The sequence below is a fragment of the Mus pahari genome, chromosome 23, assembly GCF_900095145.1.
Source record: "Mus pahari chromosome 23, PAHARI_EIJ_v1.1, whole genome shotgun sequence".
NCBI classification, from domain to species: domain Eukaryota; kingdom Metazoa; phylum Chordata; class Mammalia; order Rodentia; family Muridae; genus Mus; species Mus pahari.
This window is the reverse complement of record NC_034612.1, coordinates 30,766,551-30,789,128: the sequence shown is the minus strand read 5'-3', so window position 1 is coordinate 30,789,128 and position 22,578 is coordinate 30,766,551. Positions and strand designations below refer to the sequence as shown.

At 52.7% G+C, this 22,578-nt stretch overlaps 1 protein-coding gene across 5 annotated transcripts in view; it reads left to right on the top strand.

Annotated features, from left to right (window-relative positions):
* Iqce (IQ motif containing E) overlaps nucleotides 1–22,578 on the top strand; it is a 41,508-nt gene that overhangs the window by 15,262 nt on the left and 3,668 nt on the right. For 2 of the 5 annotated variants that reach the window (XM_021186777.2, XM_029533744.1), the window contains 14 exons: nucleotides 1,711–1,781; nucleotides 3,009–3,081; nucleotides 3,312–3,361; nucleotides 5,816–5,979; nucleotides 6,983–7,038; nucleotides 8,409–8,638; nucleotides 11,340–11,444; nucleotides 12,044–12,134; nucleotides 14,269–14,439; nucleotides 15,220–15,243; nucleotides 17,243–17,362; nucleotides 17,670–17,791; nucleotides 18,882–18,982; nucleotides 20,317–20,400. In XM_021186777.2, the coding sequence (XP_021042436.1) occupies nucleotides 1,711–1,781; nucleotides 3,009–3,081; nucleotides 3,312–3,361; nucleotides 5,816–5,979; nucleotides 6,983–7,038; nucleotides 8,409–8,638; nucleotides 11,340–11,444; nucleotides 12,044–12,134; nucleotides 14,269–14,439; nucleotides 15,220–15,243; nucleotides 17,243–17,362; nucleotides 17,670–17,791; nucleotides 18,882–18,982; nucleotides 20,317–20,400 (1,462 nt within the window). Of the gene's footprint in view, nucleotides 1–1,710; nucleotides 1,782–3,008; nucleotides 3,082–3,311; nucleotides 3,362–5,815; nucleotides 5,980–6,982; nucleotides 7,039–8,408; nucleotides 8,639–11,339; nucleotides 11,445–12,043; nucleotides 12,135–14,268; nucleotides 14,440–15,219; nucleotides 15,244–17,242; nucleotides 17,363–17,669; nucleotides 17,792–18,881; nucleotides 18,983–20,301; nucleotides 20,401–22,578 lie in introns of all 5 variants that reach the window. The other 3 variants (XM_029533745.1, XM_029533743.1, XM_021186775.1) reach the window with 2 other exon arrangements.

Sequence of the window (22,578 nt, the reverse complement as noted above, 5' to 3'; positions counted from 1 at the left end):
GTGAAGTCTAGCGGTGAGAGAGTATGGGACGCTGGTTTCAATGTACAGAAGAAGGCAAGGGAGGGAACACAAGTTTATAATAAATATGTAAGTACATACATACATACATACATACAGTCACTTGGGAGTTCAAGACCAGCCTCTGCCACAGCCTGGGCTAATGAGACCCTGTCTCAGGATACTAAAACAAACAAACAAAACCAGAAACAACAACAACAACAAAAACCCTAGCCCACAAAAAGACAATCTCAGTGTACAACTTGGGGGTTACATACAAACCACAGTTCTACTTTAAAATGGGGGTGAGATGGGGGTATGGAATGTGTCATTGCCACCTCATGAGTCAAGGAATACGGTAACAAAGGGTTAATGGGCTTGGTGGCATGGAGACAGGTATAGCAAAGCCTTAAGACTAAAGGGGGGGGGGGCGACTGGAGAGATGGCTCAGAGGGTAAGAGCACTGACTGCTCTTCCAAAGGTCCTGAGTTCAAATCCCAGCAACCACATGGTGGCTCACAACCATCCACAATGAGATCCGATGCCCTCTTCTGGTGTGTCTGAAGACAGCTACAGTGTACTTACATATAACTATAAATAAATCTTTAAAAAAAACAAAAAAAACAAAAACAAAAAACCTAAAGGGGACCGGAAAGAACGCCTCAGAAGGAGAGACTTAGTTATACCCATCAGGAATATGCAGAATATCTGTGGTGATCGCTAAAGATTTTGCAGATGTAAGATCCATAAGGTAGGACCAGCAAGATTGGTGTAGGTGCATGTGCAAGTTTGCATGTGCATGCATGTGTGCGTGTTTGCATGTGCACGCTTTCTCACACGCGTGTGTGTGTGCATGTGTGCAGTGTGAGCTTACTTGTGCGTGCACGTGTGTGTGTGTGTGTGTGTGTGTGTGTGTGTGTGTGTGCGCGCGTGTACGTGTGTGTGTTTGCATGTGTGATGCCTGAGTGCTCCCGTTTCCACCTCCCCTGGGCTGAGATTACAGGCATTCAGTGACACAACTGGGTCTTACGTGGGTGCGAGAGATCCAAATTGAGGTTCTCATGCTTGTGCAACAAGCAGTTGAGCTACTGAGACATCTCCCTGACACCCCAGCCCCCTGCCTGCCCTCAGTTGTAAAAGCAAGAAAGTGAGATTTACCGAATCTGTCCCCTCCCTGCTGCTCCCCTGGGCTCCCACAAGGCAGGGGTGGTGGCTGGAGCTGACTTGGCTTCTCATCTCACCAGCACTACACACTGGCAGGAAAGGAAATTATTTTAAGTTACTCTGAGTAAATCTTTACACCACCAAGCAACGTGATTAGCAAGGATGGTGCAGAGCAGATTTGGCGAGACCCCTGATAAAAGCTGGAGCGCTCAGAACCTACTCACTGTGGGTTAATAATTTATCTATTTACTGGGAGGGGGTACTCCATCCCCGGGGTGCACGTGCGAAGGCCAGAGGACAGCTTGTGGAAGTCTGTTCTCCCCTCCCCCACGTGGATTCCAGAAAGCTGCTGCTGTCTTGCTCCTGGTCACATGCTCAGCACTACTCAGTGAGGGCCAGGTTGGGGGCACTCAGACATCACTAGGGTGTGCTAAGGAGGAAAGGAGGGGGTGTGGGGGGAGAGAAGCTCAGAGTCTGTAGGGCCACCTAGGAGGGAAGGCCGAGCCCTGCGCTGGAGATGGGGCTAAGGTGGTGGCCCTCTGCTGGCAGGTCATCACCGGGCTCAAGCAAAGGATCTTCAGGCTGGAGCAGCAGTGCAAGGAGAAGGACAACACTATCAAGTACGACCGGGTGGGGCTGCTGGGCTCTGGGCGAGCATCTCATCTCCCATCTCCATCCGCAATCGCCACACTGGCTTTGTTCTGCCTTCTTCCAGCCGTTCCAACTTCGAACTATGAGAAATGTTACTCCTCCCTCCCCTGTGTGTCATGGGAGCGGGTAGGGCTCTACCACTGAGCCACACCTCAGCCCCTCACTGGGGGATTCTAGGCAGGGGCTCTACCACTGAGCCACGTCCCAGTCCTGTTTTCTCTGTTTTGAGACAGCATCTCCTCATTGACCAGGCAGACAGGCCTTGAGCCTGTGTGATAGGGCAGCATCTTGAGGCTCAGCTTTCTCTTTAGTTTGAATTCCCTTCACATTTCGTTTGGAATCCGCATCTCTCTTTAACGTCTTATTCCTGCCCGAACCCCATCAATTTGCAGGTTACCCTCAATGTCCCATGTGAACATTCAGAGTCTGGATTCCAAGGTTTCAGTAGACACGCGTGCATGCGAGAGCACACACACACACACACACACACTCACACATACACACAGAGTCCTTGCTGCTGCTTTCTGGTCTCAGTAGGGTAAGGCATAACCTTAGATATAGTTGATTTCAAGAAAACTAAAGCCGCCTTCCGAATCTGAGACCTGGTTCCTACGGCACTGCCACCTATAACTTGCTTCTTGATGACGTTTGGCAGCATGAGTCTGGGTGCATGCTGATTTCCTGTTTGGTCCCCTGAGCTCCGCTTTCTTCTGTGCCTTCTTTCTGAAACCTGTGACACATTAAGGGCAAGGTGACAGTGCTGATGGCGGGGGATCAAAGGGTTTGCTTTATTTTTCTTTGTCTTGTTTCGAGAGAGTGATGTGCTATAGTAGCCCAGGCTGAGCTGAGCTAACAGCCCTTCTGCATCCGCCTCCTGAGTGCTGGGATGACATTCCCATGTCACCCTACCCAGTGCCATTCTTTATAAAGCTGGCTGCTCTGCTCTAAAGGAGGTCCTTTGGTAAGGTCCGCCCAGTCTTCAGAGCAGCCTTTCTTAAAGAAAAACCGTCTGTGGCCTCCCTCCCTTGAGGAGCGGCTGCTGCCACTCAGAAGGACACTGTCTGGTGCAATTGATCTTGCAAAATATGAATCCCTGTGGTCAAGGTCAATGTTTCCCATTGCCGCCCATCCCCTCTCTGACTTCCAGGAGTCCCTCCTCCTCTTCCACCATGCTAACTCTGAACTTGGGTTTCCAGCAAACTGCAGATGGACATGAAGACCACCAACCTGGAAGAGATGCGCATTGCCATGGAAACATACTACGAAGAGGTGTGTGCACCCTGGAGCGTGTAGATGGGAGGAGCTGGTGCTGGCCCGAAGCCTGCACCCTGTGGATACTCTCAGGCTCAGTGTGGCTTTCATCAGAGGTTGCAGTGGCAGAGCCACAGTGTAGGTTCCTTCCCCTGCACAAAGCCAGAGCTGAGAAGCTGGCTAGATGCAGGGAACGCTGCCTTCCCCTTGTGTCGTGTTTCTGACACCTTCTCTTTGGATCCTCACAGATCCATCGTCTGCAGACCCTCCTGGCGAGTTCCGAAGCCACAGGAAAGAAGTATGATCACATGTGGGGCCTGTCTCCTGTGTCTTTGTGGCTGCTCTGAAAAGCTAGTGGCCCTTACCTGCTGCTGTCTGGCTCTCCCTTTTGGGGGGAGCTGTGCAATGCTTATGCTGGGCAGTGCAGGGGGTGCTACTGATAGGTTATTTCTCCACCAGCAAAATGAGATTAGAATATATTAAAGGCAGGTTTATTGGGAAACTGCTCTTGGGGCGGGCGAGTTCACTGGTCCCAAGAAAGGTCAGGGAAGTCGCTATGGGTCAGGAAAGGGGAAGAGAAAGATAGAGTGCACTTGCAGAGAGAGAAGAGAAGAGAGAGTGGGAGGAACAGAATGTCTGGATTCTATAGGAGGAGCCTCTGGGGAAGGGCAGCCCAGCTCCTGGGCTGGGAAGTTTAGGGTTCAGGGCAGAGTAAGCCAGGTAGGGACTGAGGGATGCCGGGAGAACCTGGAGACCGGGTCTGCTTGGATGTGTAAAATATGCACCTTGGTCCCTTGTCCCAGAGTCTGAAACCAAACAGTTAAATCCATATTTGCGTGTGTATGAACACGTGTGCACATATGGAGACCACCGGTCGACACTGTTCCTCTACCGATAGCTCTTCCACCTTATAATAGTCTCTCACTGAGCCTGGGGCCCCCGGTATCCTCCTGCCGGTATTCCCCGGTGCTTATGTCTAATATGTTTTATTTATTTATAAAAGACCTGTCCACAACACAGGCCTCTGTGTAAACCCCCAGCACCAGCTGCAGCTGTCCCTTTTATCCTTTGCCTGCAGTCACTCCCGACAGTAGTTGGAAAACATTCTCTTAAAGAGCCAGATAGGGCTGAGGAGGGAGCTTCACGGTAAAGCAAAGCCAGGCAGGGCTGCGTAGGGCTGGGCAGGGCAGGGCGTCTGGGGCCGGGCGGCACAGAGGGTTACACAGTAGAAAGATGCATGAGACTTGTGGGCTGCCAGCTTAGCTCCAGGTTCAATGAGAGACCCTGTCTGTCTCCGGGGAGCAAGGTGGTAGAACAGGACACGCGGCATCCAGCCCCAGAACCCTACACACTGTGCACACAGAGATCAGATAAACAGGATCACTTCTGTTGTTTTCACAGAGTGAAAATGCCCTGTGATGTTCCAGGGATACTGAATTAGTCAGTGCTGACCCACGGCTCCTGGGCCAGTGGATTCAGGCTGAGGCTCTTGTGTTCGCTTGTCAGTATAAGGAATAGTGATTCTCTAACATAGAGGCCAACGGAGTGGCAACACAGCCTTGCGCACACTAGGGGGTGCTTGGCACCATATTTAGGACCACTTTTTAAATATTTAATTGATTGATTGATTTTTCATTCCACTGTCAGCCCCCCTCCTCCCACTACCCCCACAAGGAGATCCTTCCCCCCACTCCTCCCTCATCCCCTCACACTACACCTCCCCACCCCAGCACATCAAGTCACTGCAAGAGCAGACGCATCCTCTCCCACCAAAGTCAGACAAGGTGACCCCATCAGGGTATCCGAAGGCAGGCAGACAACAGGTTCAGGGACAGCCCCAACTCCAGTTGTTTAGGGGGACCCACATGAAGACCAAGCTGCACATCTGTTACATATGTGCAGGGGGCCTAGGTCCAGCCTGGACTCTCGTTTTAGTTGGTAGTTCAGTCTTTTGTGGCCCCCAAGGGTCCAGGTTAGTTGTAGGACCACTTTTATTTTAGTGCCGTATCTATTTATGTGTGTATTTAAATAAATACGTGGTGCTCCTGGGAAAGGAACCTAGGACCTCCCAGGTACTAGGTAAGAATTCTACCCACTGAGCTACGTCCCCACCCATTCCAGGGCCACATTTATACACCAGAGCAAAATATAAAAAAATAAAAGCCGAGGTGGGCCCGGTAACACCCATACCAATCCAACGTGCGGGAAGTGGGGGCAGGGGGATCCCAGGTCCCAGGACCACCTGGGATACGTGTGGAGACCCAGTCTCAGAAGTGGGGGGCATTGGGGATGTTGACAGTTGGTAGAGCACTTGCCTGCCATTCAGGAAACCCTGGGTTCTGACCCAGCACTATATAAACTGGTCACGGTGGTGCACACCTACAATCCCGGCTCTCAGGAGGTAGAGGCAGAAGGATCAGAGGCTCAGGGTCATTCTCTGCTACATAGTGAGTTCAAGGCTAACCTTAGATGAAATCCCGACTCAAAAAAAAAAAAAAAAATAGAGGGAAATAAAAAGAGTGGAATTGCTTCTGTCGCCGGAGTTAGACTAATTTAACCGCTCTGGGGATCAGGGTTAGTTTCCTCTCTGATTGGTAATCCTCGTGTGTGTGTGTGTGTGTGTGTGTGTGTGTGTGTGTGTGTGTGTGTGCCACTCTGACCTCAGAACCCGGTAAGGAGCCATGTTTCTGGGTGAGACGCTGCCGAGTCTGTCTGGAAGCGTGATCCTCAGTCTGTCCCGTGCTCCCCCCAGGCCCATGGTGGAGAAGAAGCTGGGTATGAAGAGGCAGAAGAAGATGAGCAGTGCCCTGCTGAACCTGACGCGGAGCGTGCAGGAGCTGACCGAGGAAAACCAGAGCCTGAAGGAGGACCTGGACCGCATGCTGAGCAATTCGCCCACCATCTCCAAAATAAAGGGTACTGCTTGTGAGGTAGCCACTCACAGAGGGAGGCGTGAGGAGACAGGCCGCGCGCGCACGCGCGTTCCACGCTGAAAGAAAAGGAGCCCCCACCCCCTACAAAGCTGGAGACCCAGGTCACAAGCCTCATAGCAGACATATCCCCTTAGCTGTGCAAAAGGATTGTCAGTCGAGTGAACGGATGCTCCACAATTGTCCAGAGTAGCCTGGAAACACTAGGAGAGCCAGCTCTGGGTCTCTTGCTTTGTTTCACAGTACTGAGGATGAAGCCCTGGGTCTAATGTGGACTAGGGAAATGCTCTACTGCTGAGATGCAGCCCAGGCCCTAGAACCCAGGGCTTTTTGTCTGAGCTATGGAGGGGATGGAGTTGACATAGTGACGAGGTGGGTAGGGTGGGGGCTGAGATCTGAGGCAGGTGCAGGCCATGCTGGAAAACTGGATATGCTTATCCCTGGGCAGGTAGACTCAAGTGACGGCAGCCTGCAAGATGGGCACTGGCGAAGGACAGAGCTGAGCCTTAAGCCTATGGGCATTTAGAAAGTTGGGCAAAAAGGGCCAGCTAGTGGTCAGCAGTGGCAGAGAGACAGGGTGAGAGCCAGGCCTTGAGAGTCTCAGGAGTGGAGAGTTGAGATAGAGCTTGGAGTTTATCAAAGGGAGAAATCCTCGGGCTGCGGATGTGTGGCTCACCTGGGAGAGTGCTCACCTAGTGTGCATGGAGCCCTGAGTTCGAGCCTCATCACTACATGACTCTGGCATGATAGTGCATTCATCTCAGTGCATAGGAGATAGAGACAGAAGTTCAGGGGCCTGCTCAGTTATATAGTAAGTTCGAAGCTGGCCTGGCCTGCATGAGATAAGAAATCCTCAGGGGGCAAGCACTTGCCTCACTGGGGTCTGTGGCTTGTCTGTCAGCCTGGAGAGGCTGTGAGTTCATGCCTGAGAGGAGCGATCCTACTGCAGTAGCCCATGGACACTGACTTGTAAATCCCACTGCTCTTAGGTTACGTGGACTGGAGCAAGCCCCGGCTGCTGAGACGCATCGCAGAGCTAGAAAAGGTAAGTGCAGGGCTCACGTCTGATCACCAGGCCAGGGGGCAGATAGTAATCTGCTTCAGTGGGAGACAGAGCTGCCGCGTGAGATAAGCCGCTCAACACACGTACGGGTGCTCTGCAGACCTTACCAAGTACACACAGGAAAGACTACACTCCTTGCAGGTCTGGGCAAGATGCAGATTGTATCATGCACAGCCCTCATTTTATAGAGGAACCCATTACTGGGCTTCTTGTAGCAACAAGTGGATGTGTTTGACTATGAAGTGCCTGTAGTCTAGCCTGGTGCGTGCATATGTCTGCAAAGCCCAGACTTTTATATAATATTCAGACTCTTAGCAATCTCTTCAGCTACACTGCTGACCAGGAGACCTGGGAGGCTAGCGAGAATTTCCTCATCTCCCACCCCCACACCAACCCCACAGAACTGCCTGATTCTGGGAAACTTGTCCATCCAGTTAAGATCTTGAGATTGTATGACAGGGATGTAACCTAGAGATATAGCTCCTACCTAGACTATAGGTAGGGGGAAGACTGGGGCTCAGTGGGAGAGCCCCTGCCTAGAATCCCAGTGAGGGGCTGGGGCGTGGCTCAGTGGCAGAGCCCCTGCCTAGAATCCCCCAGTGAGGGGCTGGGGCGTGGCTCGGCGGTAGAGCCCCTGCCTAGAATCCCAGTGAGGGGCTGGGGCGTGGCTCAGTGGTGGAGCCCCTGCCTAGAATCCCCCAGTGAGGGGCTGGGGCGTGGCTCAGTGGCAGAGCCCCTGCCTAGAATGAATCTGCTGTTGAAGGTCTGCGTGTGTGACTTGGTACAGGGGCTTGCCTTGGATGGGTTGTATCCCAAGTATTGAAAGAAAAAGTTGTGAGCTAGAGTCCCCCAGTTATTTGCCAAAGCTGTGCAAAGCCTAAGGGAGAATGTGTTAAATACAGTCACATACTGACAAAGTAGAAAGCAAAAGAAAGGCCTGTGTTGTGGAAATACTTTATATGTAAAGCATGCTGGGAAATTCAGAAAACCCAGGTACATCCCTAGACCCGTGAGGCAAGGCCTGGGGAGACAGGGGTTACTTTCAGACAGAATTAGATTGGCTGAAGGTCCATCACCGGGGTTGGCAATCTCCCACATTCTGATGTCTGTATCCTCCTTGCCTGCCACCTCCCTGGTCGCCTTTGTGGTAGCGTAGGTAGTTCTGACTCATCCTGCCTCTGGGCCTGGCCAGCCCTTTCCCACTTTGGGTTTTGCCTGCTAGGAAGGGGATCTTTCCAGAGCAGCGGCCCTGCTGACTCAGCCCCCACAGTGAAGCGTCTCCCATACCCCAAAGATTGGCTGCCCCTGAGCCTCACAGAGATAACATTAACAGACGCTTCCGTTGCCCCCAGAAAGTGGGCTCCTCAGAAAGCCCAAAGCAGTCTACTCCAGAGCTGGTCAATCCCAATCCCCTGCTCCGCTCCCCATCCAACATCTCAGTGCAAAAGCAGCCGAAAGGGGAGCCGTCCACGGAGGACCTACCCAAGGTGGACCCGTGTGCGGAGCAAGAGCATCTCCAAGGAACCGTGAAGAGCCTGAAAGAGGAGCTGGGCGCACTGCAGGAGCAGCTGCTGGAGAAAGAGTGAGTGCCTGGACCCACACCATCCAGGGCTGGGCCTGCCTGCCTGTGTGAGTTAGGGGGAGAACCTGCCTGTGATCTCAGCACTTGGAGGGGTTTAGGCAGGAAGATCACAAGTTCAAGGCCAGCCTGTGTGTCTCAGTTACTTTAAAATTGTGATAAAGCCATGATCAAGGCTGCCAGCCCTGCCCACCCTGAAACCTGTTGCAGAGGATGGGTGACAGGCCCCACCTCCCCTGGGTGCTGGTTGGGAACGCTAGCTAGGCCTTGTGCCTGCCCCTCCCCCACAGCCCTTCTCCCAAACACACCCCACCCCACCCCGGCCATCCTTCCTCCTGCCTTAACCTGGCCCTGTCCATTTGAGAGTTGGTCAGGAGATGCAGGGCCTCAGGCTCTGCCCACTCATAAGCTGGTGAGGGTTGCTAAACTGGTCCCACTTGGGAGCTAACTGGCAAGGAGGGCCTCAGGTCCTACCCACGCCAGAGCTAGCTAGGGTTGCAGGGTTTGAAACTCAGCTGGAGAGGTTAGGAATGGAGGATCCAGTTGGGCAGTGGTGGCACACACCTTTAATCCTAGCACTCGGGAGGCAGAGGCAGGCGGATTTCTGAGTTTGAGGCCAGCCTGGTCTACAGAGTAAGTTCCAGGACAGCCAAGGCTACACAGAGAAACCCTGTCTCAGGGGGAGAAAAAAAAGGAATGGAGGATCCACAGCCCCACACCCACTGGGAAGTAAGGTCGAGAAGCAGATCCCCACCAGGTCTGGCATGTGCCAGCATTCCCAGCACTTGAGAGGTTGAGGCAGGAGGGTCTCAAGTTTGAGTTAAGCCTGGCTACATAGAGAAACTCAAAAACCCAAGATCCGGGGATGTAATTCAGTGGTGCGGTACTTGTCAAGTGTGTGGGCTATATTTCAATGGTACAGTTCTCGCCCAGCATGTGGGCCAGGGGCCATCCTTCAGTAATACAGTACTCGCCTAGCATGTAGGTACCTTAAATTCAAGCCCTAGAAACATGGGATAGGGGAAGGCCAATGTAAAAGTTCAGACCTGTCAGACCCTACAAACTATCCCTGGTTGTCTCCCGGCCTTCTTTCATATGCACCGCTGAGAGTTGATGGTGGATTCCTTGTAAAAATGTCAAGGATTTTTACATTTCATGAAAAGACTTTTAAGTTATGATGGTGGGCCTGAGAAATGGATCATGAGATAAAGGTACCTGCCACCAAGTCTGATGGCCTCCCTTAGATCCTGGGACCTACACGGTGGGAGGAGAGAGCCAGCTCCCACAAGGTTGCCTCTGACCTCCACATATGTACCATGGCACATGTGCAAGTGTGTATGCACATACACAGTTTATATAAAAATAAATTACATCGGACATTCCGAAGTAGGTAACATCTGCATTTTCTGTCACGCTATCATCGATGCACAGTAAAACAAAACACAGTTGTTACCTCAAAGGGGTTAGCAGTTTATTCTGTAGCCAGATATGAGTGGCCACAGTTAACCTCAGATATCGTGTTCCACCGTGGTAACAGGTTCATGAGATTGTTAAAATGGCAGAACAGAGAAAACCCTAAGGCAAGGCGACTTAAATTACATGGTAGAAACCGCAGGGAGGTGGGAACTGCGGGGAGGTGGATGTCGGAGAGAGGGAAATCTCAGCTTCAGCTGCCGTCTGAGGACTTTCTTAGCCTTTGGGTGGGAAGTCAGAGGACCATCTGTACCTTCTGAAAGGATTTGCCTAAAGGTCACACGGATGTTCAGTCACACACAGAGATAGACATTGATGGCTGTTAGGATTAGTGGAAGGAAGTTCAGGGTAATTTGACTTTGAACCTGTAACATTGCAACCCTACACACTCACACACAAAAGTTCTAGTTGTCCAAATGTTTAGCACCGGGGGACTGGAGCAGTGGCTCTGCAGTTAAGAACATTTGTTGCTCTTGCAGAGGGCCTGGATTCGATTCCCAGCACCCACATGGAGGCTCACAGCCATCCATTACTCCAGTTCCAGGGGATCTGACACCCGCTTCCAACATTGCATGTGGTGCCCCTACATGCACAAGGCGAACATTTATACACACAAAATAAAAGTAAATCTTTTTAAAGTTTTAACACAGATGTGGGAACTGCAGTCCACGCTATGAGGTGTGTCACAGTTGCTACCTCTTTCAAAGCACTCGCTATATGACAGTCACCCCACTAAACACTCAACGAGAAGCTCATTTAATGTGGAGATTAGCAAGGATCTGGAGAAGTGGGGTCACCAACATGAAGTGGCAGATCTGGGTTTCAGAGCCTCCAGGGCTGAGTTCATGGCCCCAGTGCCACCCATACCTTGGTGCAGCGTCAGCCTGGAGCGCACTGTCCCAGTTTAGGCCAGAGGGAAGCAGACACTTCCTGGGCTCAGACACCGCTGAGGAAGGCACTGTGTCACTTAAGTGTCCTCAAGGGCTCTGTCTCAGGGTAGGATTTTGTTCCTGTTGACCCTATCCTCTAACAGTCCCTCTACACAGTGGTGTCTGCAGTGCAGTCAGAGATGCCACGCACTGTCATTAGAACAAAGGGCCTGTCGAGGTCCCGTCTAGATCCACTGCCCAAGGAAGGAAGCAGGGTCATGTGGTCCAAGAAGCGTCATCCTGCAGCATGCGCTAGCCTTGGGTCTCGGGACCATGGAAAAATCTCTTCTTATGCCTCTCAGCCTGGAGATGAAGCAGCTGCTGCAGTCCAAGATGGACCTGGAGAAGGAGTTGGAGATGGCCAGGGAAGGCGAGAAGGAGAGACGGAAGCAGGAGCAGGATTTGAGGTAAAGTTCACTGAGTGCCAAGTAGCATTTCGACCTTTTGTTTTGGTCCCGTTTTGACTGACTCAGGATCTGCCTGCGTCTTGCAAGCTGGCCTCAGTTTACAGTTTTCCACCGACAGCCTCTCAGTTGCCAGAACCACATTGTTAGGATCACAAGTGTGTGTCCCTACCCCAGATATCTTGGGCTTGTCTGCGACAGGGTTTCATGTACCCGACTCTGGCTTTGAACTTGTTCTGGAACCAAAATGACCTTGAACTTTGTAGCCTCCTGCCTCCACCACCAAAGCGCTATACTTGCTTGGGGTGCTAGCATGCTGTCTATGTAGCACTGAAGATGGACCTCAGGCCTTCACGCATGCTAGGCAAGCGCTCGACCACAGACCCGAATCCTGTCCCCTTTGCCAATTCCGATGACATTTTAGGAATGATGCGGCCCAGCATCTTCAGCCCTGCCCTCACAGGCTCTCAGAAGGAGCACAGGCGACACCTCAGCGCCTGCAGCTTGGTGGTCAGTAGTTCCTATAGCCTCTCTACACAGCACCGCCTGTACCACTGTGTGATCAGGGCCTGACTAAGGTGTCATCTCCCTTTGCACTTTAGGGAGGAAATTGAAGCGCTCACCAAAAAGTGTCAAGAACTGGAAGAAGCTAAGAAAGAAGAGAGAAACTCCTTCATAGCAATGACTCATGAGGTACCGTGTGGCAGGGATGTCCCCTCGATTACACATGGCAGGGCTTATAACCATTTCTTCACATTCAACTCTCCATCATCACCCACGCCTGTCACCTGCCCTAATGACCTCGGTAATGTGGGTGACGAGTGGAGAAAGCCTCAGGCTGGCCTTGGGTCTCAGGAAGTTTAGATGTAGTGGTGCAGCTCTGAGGAGGAAAGGAGCCTAGAAAGGAGAGGAGGGAGAGGAGGAATAGCTCGCTCCTAACGTACATAGATGTGAGTTTCAGAACAGTCTGCCTGGGCAGGTCCCCTCCCCCAAATCCCATATTTCTTTTGTTGGTTTTGCAGGGCTGGTCAGAACCCAGCCCCTCACTGGGGGATTCTAGGCAGGGGCTCTACCACTGAGCCACGCCCCAGCCCCTCACTGGGGGATTCTAGGCAGGGGCTCTACCACTGAGCCACACCCCCAGCCCCTCACTGGGGGATTCTAGGCAGGGGCTCTACCACTGAACTATACTCCTAGCCTTCTTATCATGTTTTATATTCAGACAGGGTCTCACCTAGTTACCTAGGCTAACCTTGAACTTACGATCCTCCTGCCTCTGCTTCTTGGGTGCTGGCATTACAGGCCTATGCCCTTCAGGTTTCTCTTTGGTTTTTCTATGGAAGTCTCAGGACTTGCTGTCAGGCAAGACTTGTGATTGTAAAGGTCACTTGGGTATTGTCTACTTCCAAAGGTCAGAGAGGCCCTCTGGTCCCTGTTCTCTAATCTACCGACACCTGCGTATCCAGGAGATAGATGCACCCTCTTGCCAATGTGTCCCATGTGTGGGCACCTGACATAAGCACGGGTGGAAACTAGTTCCTTAGGGACTAAACTCCCATGGCCTCTCTTTGTTCCGGAGGGACCTGATTGATTATATATATATATATCTTCATGGGCCATACATTGTGGTGTAGGACCACATTCCCAACACTCAAGAGGCAGAGGTAAGAGGACTGAGAGTTCAAGGCCAGCCTGGGGGAGTGAACTTGGTAGGTAAAAGCACACCGTGAAGACATGCTAGGGACAGAGACAGGAGGATACCTGTGGCTTGCTTGCTACCAGCCTAGCTGCAGAACCACTGAGGGAGTATACGTCCTTGAAAGAATAAAGCAGAGAGTGACAGAGCAGAACACATGGTGTCCTCCTCTGATCTCCACAAGCAAAAAGGCCTTCACCATGATTGGGACAAGACGCGAAGATCGCATGGCTCACCGTGAGGTTGGCTGGTTTAAACGGGTGTGACCTCTGAGCCACGGAGCATCCTGGTTGCTGGCTACCAGGTCCTGGGTGATTGTCTTGGGATATAAAGATTGCACAAAGGACCATCTTCTTGTCCCTGAGGTCTGTCCCATCTTCCCAGGAGCAGCCAGGGCACACATGTCAAAGCTCTTTAAAGTAGAGCAAATACAAATCTGGGCTTTGGTGCTGACTGGCACCGCCGTGTCGTCAGCCACCTACTGGATGTGCACACTCACGTGACTGGGAAGGCTGCCGGCTGCCGCACACTTCTCCATTGGGCCTGCCTCTAATGTATGTGCGGTGGGATACACGTGCGCGAGTAGGCGAGGCTGGCTGTGAGCGAGCCCGGGAGTTTTCTCTTGTCTGCCTCCTTGCTGCTGGGGTCACAAGCACACACTGGCACACCTGGCTTTTTCATGGATACTAAGGATCAAACTCAGGTCCTCGTGCATATGCAGCAAGTACTTGACTGACCGAGCATCTCCCTGGCATTGAACCTGCCTTTTGATGGAAGGAAAATAATTCTAGTAATTTTAACTTTATTGAAAAGAGCCCTGGTAGGTGGCAGATTTCAGAGACTACCTAGAAGTCAGCCGCGTTTGAGCGGTACAGTCCCCGCCTCTTCCTAACAAAAGTACATTGACAGTATCTCCACTTCATTTTCCCAAATCCCACTCTTATACCACATTAATCTTTAAAGAGAACCCCCAGAAAGGCCGCCACTGCACCAGGCTCAGACTTTGTTTTATTAAGTCTGCTGTCTGATGAGCCAGGCCTGCTGCCCCGCGGGGTAATATCCTGGTTAATATCCTGTCCGCTGCCTGCTGCTGGCATCTCCATCGCAGCTGGCCTCTTTCATTTCCTGCAGGCTCACCCAGAGCTCCATGCCCCCTCTCCCTGCAGCAGGCACTCCGAGCCAGACTCCGATAACAGTACTGGTGAGGAGGGAGGCTCCCAACCCCCTGACCCATGCTCCGAAGAGAGGAGAGAGGCTGCCATCAGGACCCTGCAGGCCCAGTGGAAGGCCTACAAGCACAAGGTGAGCTTCCTGGCCCCTATCCAGCTGTAGAAAGCATTGGGTGTTGGCGTACTCCATTACCCAGTGTGTTTCAGAATGGGATGGCTTGCAGAAGGCGAGGCTGCTAACTGGTCTCTCGAAAGGTGGGGTGGTGTACACCTGTAATCCCAGTGCCAAAGAGTATCAGGAATTCAGGGTCATCCTAAACCCAAGAGACCATTTAGCAAGCCAGCGACCTGATGGCAGCCATCTTGGATAGCCACAGGACCGTGCTTCTAGACCTGTCTTTGTCAGTCTCCCTGGTGGACATGGCGCTGGCTCAGCAGTGGACATGTGTCCAGGGGCTCCTGAGGAGACAGGGAAAGCCTTTCTTCTAGGTGGGCGACAGTTTCAAAGCAAGGAATGGCTGGGTTATCCCCTCTCTAGCAGAGCACAAGAGCCGGCCCCGCCCTCCTCCCTCTATCCCTTATCCCTCACGGGAAGAGGTTAATACGGGCTCAGATTCTTTTATTATTTGAATCTTTTAAAAATTTAGTTGTAATCATTATTCTCTTTAATATTCAAACTGTCCCAGATATGGTCCCAAGAGCCTCTGTGGCTGTGGTCTTACTGAACATGTCATTGAGTTTTGGTGAAAGAAGACATTCTCTCTCTCTCTCTCTCTCTCTCTCTCTCACACACACACACACACACACACACACACACACACGAGAACAGTCTTCTAAGGAAGGGGATGCACAGGATCTGCCGGGGATTCCTTGATTTGCTCACACTAACTTATTTCTCCATTCTTCATTTCAGAAAAGAAAAGCAGCTTTGGATGAGGTAAGCCCGGTCGGTGCCACCCATTTCGAAACCCCTACTTTGACTGTTGTTTAACATGACCAAGGAGACTGGAGGCATGTAGAGGGTGTAGGCGGGGGTATACACGCACTGTGTGAGGGGTGCCCATGCCGTGCATGGGGGTTAGAGGAAGAAGGCGGAGCCTGCTCTGTCACTTTTGGGGTACTCCCCTGAGACTGGGCCCATCACTGAACTTGCTGGCCGCAGCTGTATCTACCCTTAGTGTACTGGGGATTCAAATTCAGGTCTTTTGCTTGCAAAGAAAATGCTTGTAACCTCTGAGCCATCTCTCCAGCTCAGCCAAGGGCTATTCAAAGGCTTTTATTCTTTCTTTTTATATCAGTACACTGTCGCTGTCTTCAGACACACCAGAAGAGGGCATCAGATCCCATTACAGATGGATGTGAGCCACCATGTGGTTACTGGGAGGTGAACTCAGGACCTCTGGAAGAGCAGTCAGTGCTCTTAACCACTGAGCCATCTCTCCAGCCCCTTAAAGGCATTTAAGTTCTGACTTTTCAGGAAATTAATTCAAACTCCAACACAAAGTTTAAAATACACCAGTAACAGAAGCATAAAATGGGACACCTGAATAACCTCACATTTTAAGAATTCTTTTACACAGCCTTTCCTCCATTCTTACATTCAGTTCTGAGTTGAGCAAATCTCATATGCTCAGCCACAGGCGCCAGGATGCATGTGCTGTGAAGCAGGGAGCACCGAGGTATCTTGAGCACTAGGGCTGCTGTCCTACAGCCTAGGTGTCCCCATGGGATAGATAGGAAAGGACAGCAGGGTTGTTCCCATAGGAGAAATGGCAGAAAGGAGAGGCAGGTTCTGGTGACAGTGAGATTGGAGTAAGCAATGGTACTTGTTACTGGGACCTCCTACATTCTAGGTGTGCCACTACCACTGAGCCACGCCCCAGCCCCTCACTGGGGGATTCTAGGCAGGGGCTCTACCACTGAGCCACACCCCAGCCCCTCACTGGGGGATTCTAGGCAGGGGCTCTACCACTGAGTCAAACACCCTGGGATATCAACACTCAATCATCTCAGACACCAACACTTAAAAAGCAGAAAAATAAGCTGGGCCTCGTGGCGCATGCCTTTAATCCCAGCACTTGGGAGGCAGAGGTGGGCAGATTTCTGAGTTCGAGGCCAGCCTGGTCTGCAAAGTGAGTTCCAGGACAGCCAGGACTATACAGAGAAACCCTGAGAAACCAAAAATAAAACAAAGCAGAAAAATATCTTACTGTAGCTTTTGTGACTGCGACGTATGTATGTGAAAGAAAGTCTATAAAACAGACCAGCCCTGCTGTGGAGACATACCAGGACATGGCATTTCGAGGGCAGACACCAGTGGTACACAGCTGCAATCCCAGCACTCGGGGCAAAAACATGAGGTTTAGCACGTTTGAGGTCTTCCAGAGCCATGCATGCATCGAGACCCTGACTAGAAAAGCCAAAGTAGGGGGCTGGCGAGATGGCTCAGCGGGTAAGCGCACTGACTGCTCTTCCAAAGGTCCTGAGTTCAAATCCCAGCAACCACATGGTGGCTCACAACCATCTGTAATGAGATCTGACGCCCTCTTCTGGTGTGTTTGAAGACAGCTACAGTGTATTTACATATAATAAATAAATAAATAAATCTTAAAAAAAAAGAAAAAGAAAAAAAAAGAAAAGCCAAAGTAATGTGTAAAGTCTGAACTATTATTAGCAGCTAGTGTAACTGTGCTTAGCAACTGGTTCAACTGTTCAGGATTTGTTTGGGGAGCGGGGGGAGGCGACAGCCAGGGTGTGCCTTTCTCTCCCTGAGGGACCTGCGCATGCACCAGCATGGGGGGTTAAGAGGAGGCAGAGGGAGGCACTGTGACACGCCCCTGAGGTTACACAGCGGTGAGAAGAGTTTTCTCCATAACTCTTTAATCTTCACCCAGTACCATCTTCTACTAACCGAGTCCTTCCTTCTTTCCTGCCAGGCAGCCACTGTGCTCCAGGCAGCCTTCAGGGGACACCTAGCTCGTTCGAAGCTTGTACACAGCAAAGTCCCAGACTCCAGGACTCCCAGCCTGCCAGGCCTTCTCAGCCCTCTTAACCAGGTAACCATGGACCCTGGCTGCTCAGGCCCTCCTCAGCCCCTCTTGCACTTCTTCAACAGAGGAATCTCAAGCCCCTTACAGCCCGCCAGCCTTCCCGGCTGAGCAGGTGTGCCTAGAGCCCCGCCCATCCCGGGCTGGGATAGCCCAGAGTGTCCCCTTTGGTACATCTCCGGCAAGTTTAGCGTTGAAGTCCAAACCAGCACACCTCAGTGGGGGGCATGAGGGAGAGCAGTTAGGGGTCAGCTGGGAAGCCCCCCTCCCCTGGGAGGCCACAAACAGGCCTCTCCCCTCTTGTCCTTGACTGCAGAGTTCTCCTACACCCCGAGTCCAAAGCCCCGACTCCCCGGCTGAAGACAGCCCAACACAAGAGGAGGCCATCATCGTCATCCAGTCCATCCTCCGTGGATACCTGGCCCAGGCCAGGTTCATGTGAGTAGGCCACGGGCACCTCTGGGCTGTGTTACTTCAGGGTGACAGATACCCATTTGAGGGCCAGTCGGGACTCCAGTAGGACATGGCATGTTGTCATGGCACTCTCTGTGTGAGCCACAGCCTGGCAGCTCACCATAGCAACTGGTAGGCCTTTGGGACATCCTTGCTTCCCTGCAGGTATTGCGTAGGCCGTAGGCTCTTGCCCTCTGGAGAAGACCTTTCTAGAATGCATCTCCGTGGTGGGCTAGAGGCAAGCAAGTAGCGTGGACACCCTATAGAACAGGGCCCGTAAGTGTGTGGGTGCCAAGGGCTTGAGCTCACATAGTGTCCCTTTTTAAAGAAAAATGTAGCTTGGCACTGTGGAACCCACCTGTAATCAATCCTAACCCTCGGGAGGCTGAGGCAGTAGGATTGTGAGTCTGAGATCAGCCTGGGCCACATAAATAGTTCTGATTTAGCCTGAGCTATATGGTGAGTTCCAAGCTAGCCTGGGCTACAGAGTGAGTTTGCAGCCAGTCTAGGTTATTTAGCAAGAGGGTCTCAAAAAGACAAAGCAGTGTGACTGACCGTCCTGAGCTCAGTGGGGGGTGGGGAGGGTAGGGGTGGGGGGAGTGGGAGGGGGGGGGAGTGGGGGATCGAACCTTGAGGACCTGAGCCAAAGACACAGAGTAGGGGACAGACGGGGCGAGGCCCTAGGCTCACGTCCATGGTGTCTCACCTGTGGAAGAGGCTGCCCCATGGAGCCGAGTGCTGAGGTGGGCAGCCCAGGGTGGTCNCAGAGTGAGTTTGCAGCCAGTCTAGGTTATTTAGCAAGAGGGTCTCAAAAAGACAAAGCAGTGTGACTGACCGTCCTGAGCTCAGTGGGGGGTGGCTGGATCAGGGGTGGGGGGAGTGGGGGGTGGGGGGAGTGGGGGGACGAGCCTTGAGGACCTGAACCAAGGGCACAGACTCGGGGCCAGCCGGGGCGAGGCCCTAGGCTCACGTCCATGGTGTCTCACCTGTGGAAGAGGCTGCCCCATGGAGCCGAGTGCTGAGGTGGGCAGCCCAGGGTGGTCTGCATTCTCAGCCGGAGCTTTCTGTCTTCCAGTGCCAGCTGCTGTCGAGAGATTGCGGTGTCCTCTCAGAGGGAAACTGTTTCAGTGACACCCTCAGGTTCCGCCTCCCCACCCTCGCTCGAAGCTTCTCCAGGTAATTCCATTCACCTGGTTCTGCCACAAGGGGGGAGGTGGCCCTTGGAGGGTTAAGCCAAAAGAAGGCTGAGTCCCCAGTGGCTTGTCCCCAGTGTCAGCTCCCTCGACCTAAGTTCATACCTTATGCGAGAGACCTGAGACTCACTGCTGCTGGGACCACAGCTGGGGCTGGGGGTCCAGGCAGTAGGTGGCAGTGGCATGGGTCCTGTGCCCACGTGTCCCCGCAAAGCTGTGCACTCAGAGCTTACCTGGCTTTGCCTCTTCAGGGCTCCTTAGGCCAGGGCTTCCTTCTCCTGACTGTTTAGGAAACACTGCTTTTATTCCTTTTTCTACTTCATTAAAGCTCCAAAGCTGGTTGAAGATCTAGCTTAATAATAGAACAAGCTGAACACTGGTGGCGCACACCCTTAATCCCAGCACTTCTGAGGCAGAGGCAGGCAGATCTATGAGTTCGAAGTCAGCCTGGTCTATAGAGCAAGTTCCAGGATAGCCAGGGCTATACAGAGAAACCCTGTCTGAGAGGGGGGAAAAAAAAAACACTGGGTAAAGAAGCTCAGGGCTGGCAGGAGGAGCAGGGGTGTCACTCAGTTGGTAAAGTTGTCTTCAAGGCAAGTAAAAGGATCCAAGTTCAGATCCCAGGTCCCACATCTTAAACCCCCCTGGCATGATGACTCCTGCTTGTAATGTCATTATTGGAGAGGAAGAGCTAGGAAGATCCTTGGGGCTCAGCCCGCTTAGCCAGATGAGCAAGTTCTGGCCAGTGAGACACCCTGTCCCCCAAAAATAAATGACAGCATCTGAGAGATGATACGTAAGAGTAAGCCACATGCGAACAACATGACAACATGCACACACACACACACACACACACACACACACACACACAAGCATGTACAGATACATAAAAAACAAGCCGAGGGCACAGGCAGACTCTGTTCCCAGCTATGAGATCTGGCCTACACTGAGGTGTAGTCCCCGTCGGCCCCCTACCTGTGGGGCATCTCTCCTCAGGAGTGGAGACCTGAGCGAGACACCCAATGCAGTCCACTAGCCTGGGGTTCCACTGTCGTGTGGATGGGTTACAGCAGTGGCTCCCTGTGGCTGGCATGAACGAGGATGCGCGAGTAGACTGCTATGGGCTTAGGATCGTGTTAGCTGTAGAAGTTCAGCCGACGCTCTGCCCATGCCAGTGATGGCCCTTGGGTGTCAGGGGTAGCACTAAGAAAGGCTGGCTGTCAGGGGCAGGACGATGGGTGGTTGCTGGAAACAACTGGATAGGTTGGCTGGTCCTGCCCAAGACTGACATGCCTTATACAGAATGGGGTCCATCAGGAAAGGACAGCGAGGCCAGCGGTGGGGAAGCTGCTGAGGATGAAGATGAGGCAGAGGAACCGCCAGACCTGCAGCCCTACTCAGGTAAATGTGGCAGTGGCAGTCAGGGTGGCACCTTCCTGAGCAAGCCCCCAATTTTGACAGCAGAGGAGCACACAATGAAGACCAAGTCCTAACTCTGACTCCCACCTCACCCAGAGTGTGCGGCTGGCTGGCCTTCAGCCTGACTAGTGCTCGCCTTACTGTTTTTTGTTTTCTCTGAAGTGCTTTCGATAGAACCCAGGGCCTTGCACAAGCTAAAGAAGTGTGATTGAGCCACACCCAGTCACTCACTAGGGGATTCTAGGCAGGGGCTCTACCACTGAGCCACACCCCAGCCCCTCACTGGGGGATTCTAGGCAGGGGCTCTACCACTGAGCCATGCCCCAGCCCCTCACTGGGGGGATTCTAGGCAGGGGCTCCACCACTGAGCCACGCCCCAGCCCCTCACTGGGGGATTCTAGGCAGGGGCTCTCCCACTGAGCCACGCTCCAGCCCCTTACTGGGGGATTCTAGGCAGGGGCTCCACCACTGAGCCACACTCCAGCCTCTCACTGGGGAATTCTAGGCAGGGGCTCTACCACTGAGTCACGCCCCCAGCCCCACAGTAAGGGATGCTTTATCACAGACATCTCAGCCCTTCATGGGGCAGAGTTGGAGGTTGGTAGACATGTACCATAGAGCTGAGTCATACTCCCAACCCTCAGCTAGTTCTAACTGGATCAGTCATTCCCCTTTAATTCCCAGGGGCCCCATAGGAGCCTGTTTAGGAAAACCCCTGCCACCGCAAGCTTAACCTGTCTTCACACTTGAAACTCACATCTGCTTCAGCAGTCACTTTCCAAGCTGTGTCAGAGCTTTACAGTTCTCTCCAAACCCTTGTCTGCAAAGCGCAGTGAGCCCTGGGATTTCAACGAAGGCAGGCACACAGACACGGGAACCCCAAAGCCACCGGCAGCCTGCAATCCCCCCGGCTAAAGCCTGCTCTCCAAAAGACTACCTGTGCTGATCTCACCGGCCCGTGTCTGCCCATGTCTGCCCGTGTCTGCCCCGTGTCTGCCCGTGTCTGCCCGTGTCTGCCCCGTGTCTGCCCCGTGTCTGCCCGTGTCTGCCCCGTGTCTGCCCCGTGTCTGCCCGTGTCTGCCCCGTGTCTGCCCCGTGTCTGCCCCGTGTCTGCCCCGTGTCTGCCCGTGTCTGCCCCGTGTCTGCCCCGTGTCTGCCCGTGTCTGCCCCGTGTCTGCCCGTGTCTGCCCGTGTCTGCCCCGTGTCTGCCCGTGTCTGCCCCGTGTCTGCCCCGTGTCTGCCCGTGTCTGCCCCGTGTCTGCCCCGTGTCTGCCCTGTGTCTGCTGACCTTTACATCGTTTGGTCGGGGCTAAGATGTTTGTTTATGCTGCCCTTTCCTCCTCTTATCAAATGAAATTTTAAAGTGGCAGATTTGTCACTTGTGTAGACTGGCCCAGAAGCATCCACTGCCGAGCAGGTCCTGACCCCGGCCGGGATCATGTCCGTGTGAGAAGAGTGAATGGCCAATTCCTTTGCGCTGATTGTGTTGGGCCTGTGCATTGGTTGGCTGTTGCAACAGGCTCGCACTCCATGGCCCAGGGTGGCCTTTACCTGACATCTTCCTGCCTGCTCCTCCCAAGCATCCCAGGCAATGCAGCCATAGGAGCCACACCCAGCGCTTGGTTGTGCTTTGAAAGAAAATGGAACGCAGTGGTGCCTGCCTTCAGTCTCGGGGAAGGCAAGAGGGTGAAGTGTTGGGAGCAGACAAGAGTGACTGTGGCTAGCCTCAGGTTGAGTCCGTCTCATGAAGGAAAGGAAGGGGCATGGAAAGGTGATTTGTTGGTTTAGAACACTGGCTGCTCTTCCCGAGAGCTGGGGTTCAATTCCTAGCACCCACATGGTCGCTTGCAACTCTGTAACTACAATGGACAGGCATAGACATATGTGCAGGCAAAACACTTACGCACATAAAATAAAACTTCTTTCTTCCTTTTGGCTTTTCGAGACAGGGTCTCTCTGTGTAGCCCTGGCTGTCCCGGAACTCACTCTGTAGACCAGGCTGGCCTCGACCTCAGAGATCCACCTGCCTCTGCCTCCTGAGTGCTGGGATCAAAGGCGTGCGCCACCACATGGAATCAAAACAAGCCCCCCACTTTTTTTTTTTTTTTTAAAGAATGCCATTTCTTATTTATTTATTTATTTATTTATTTATGTATTTAT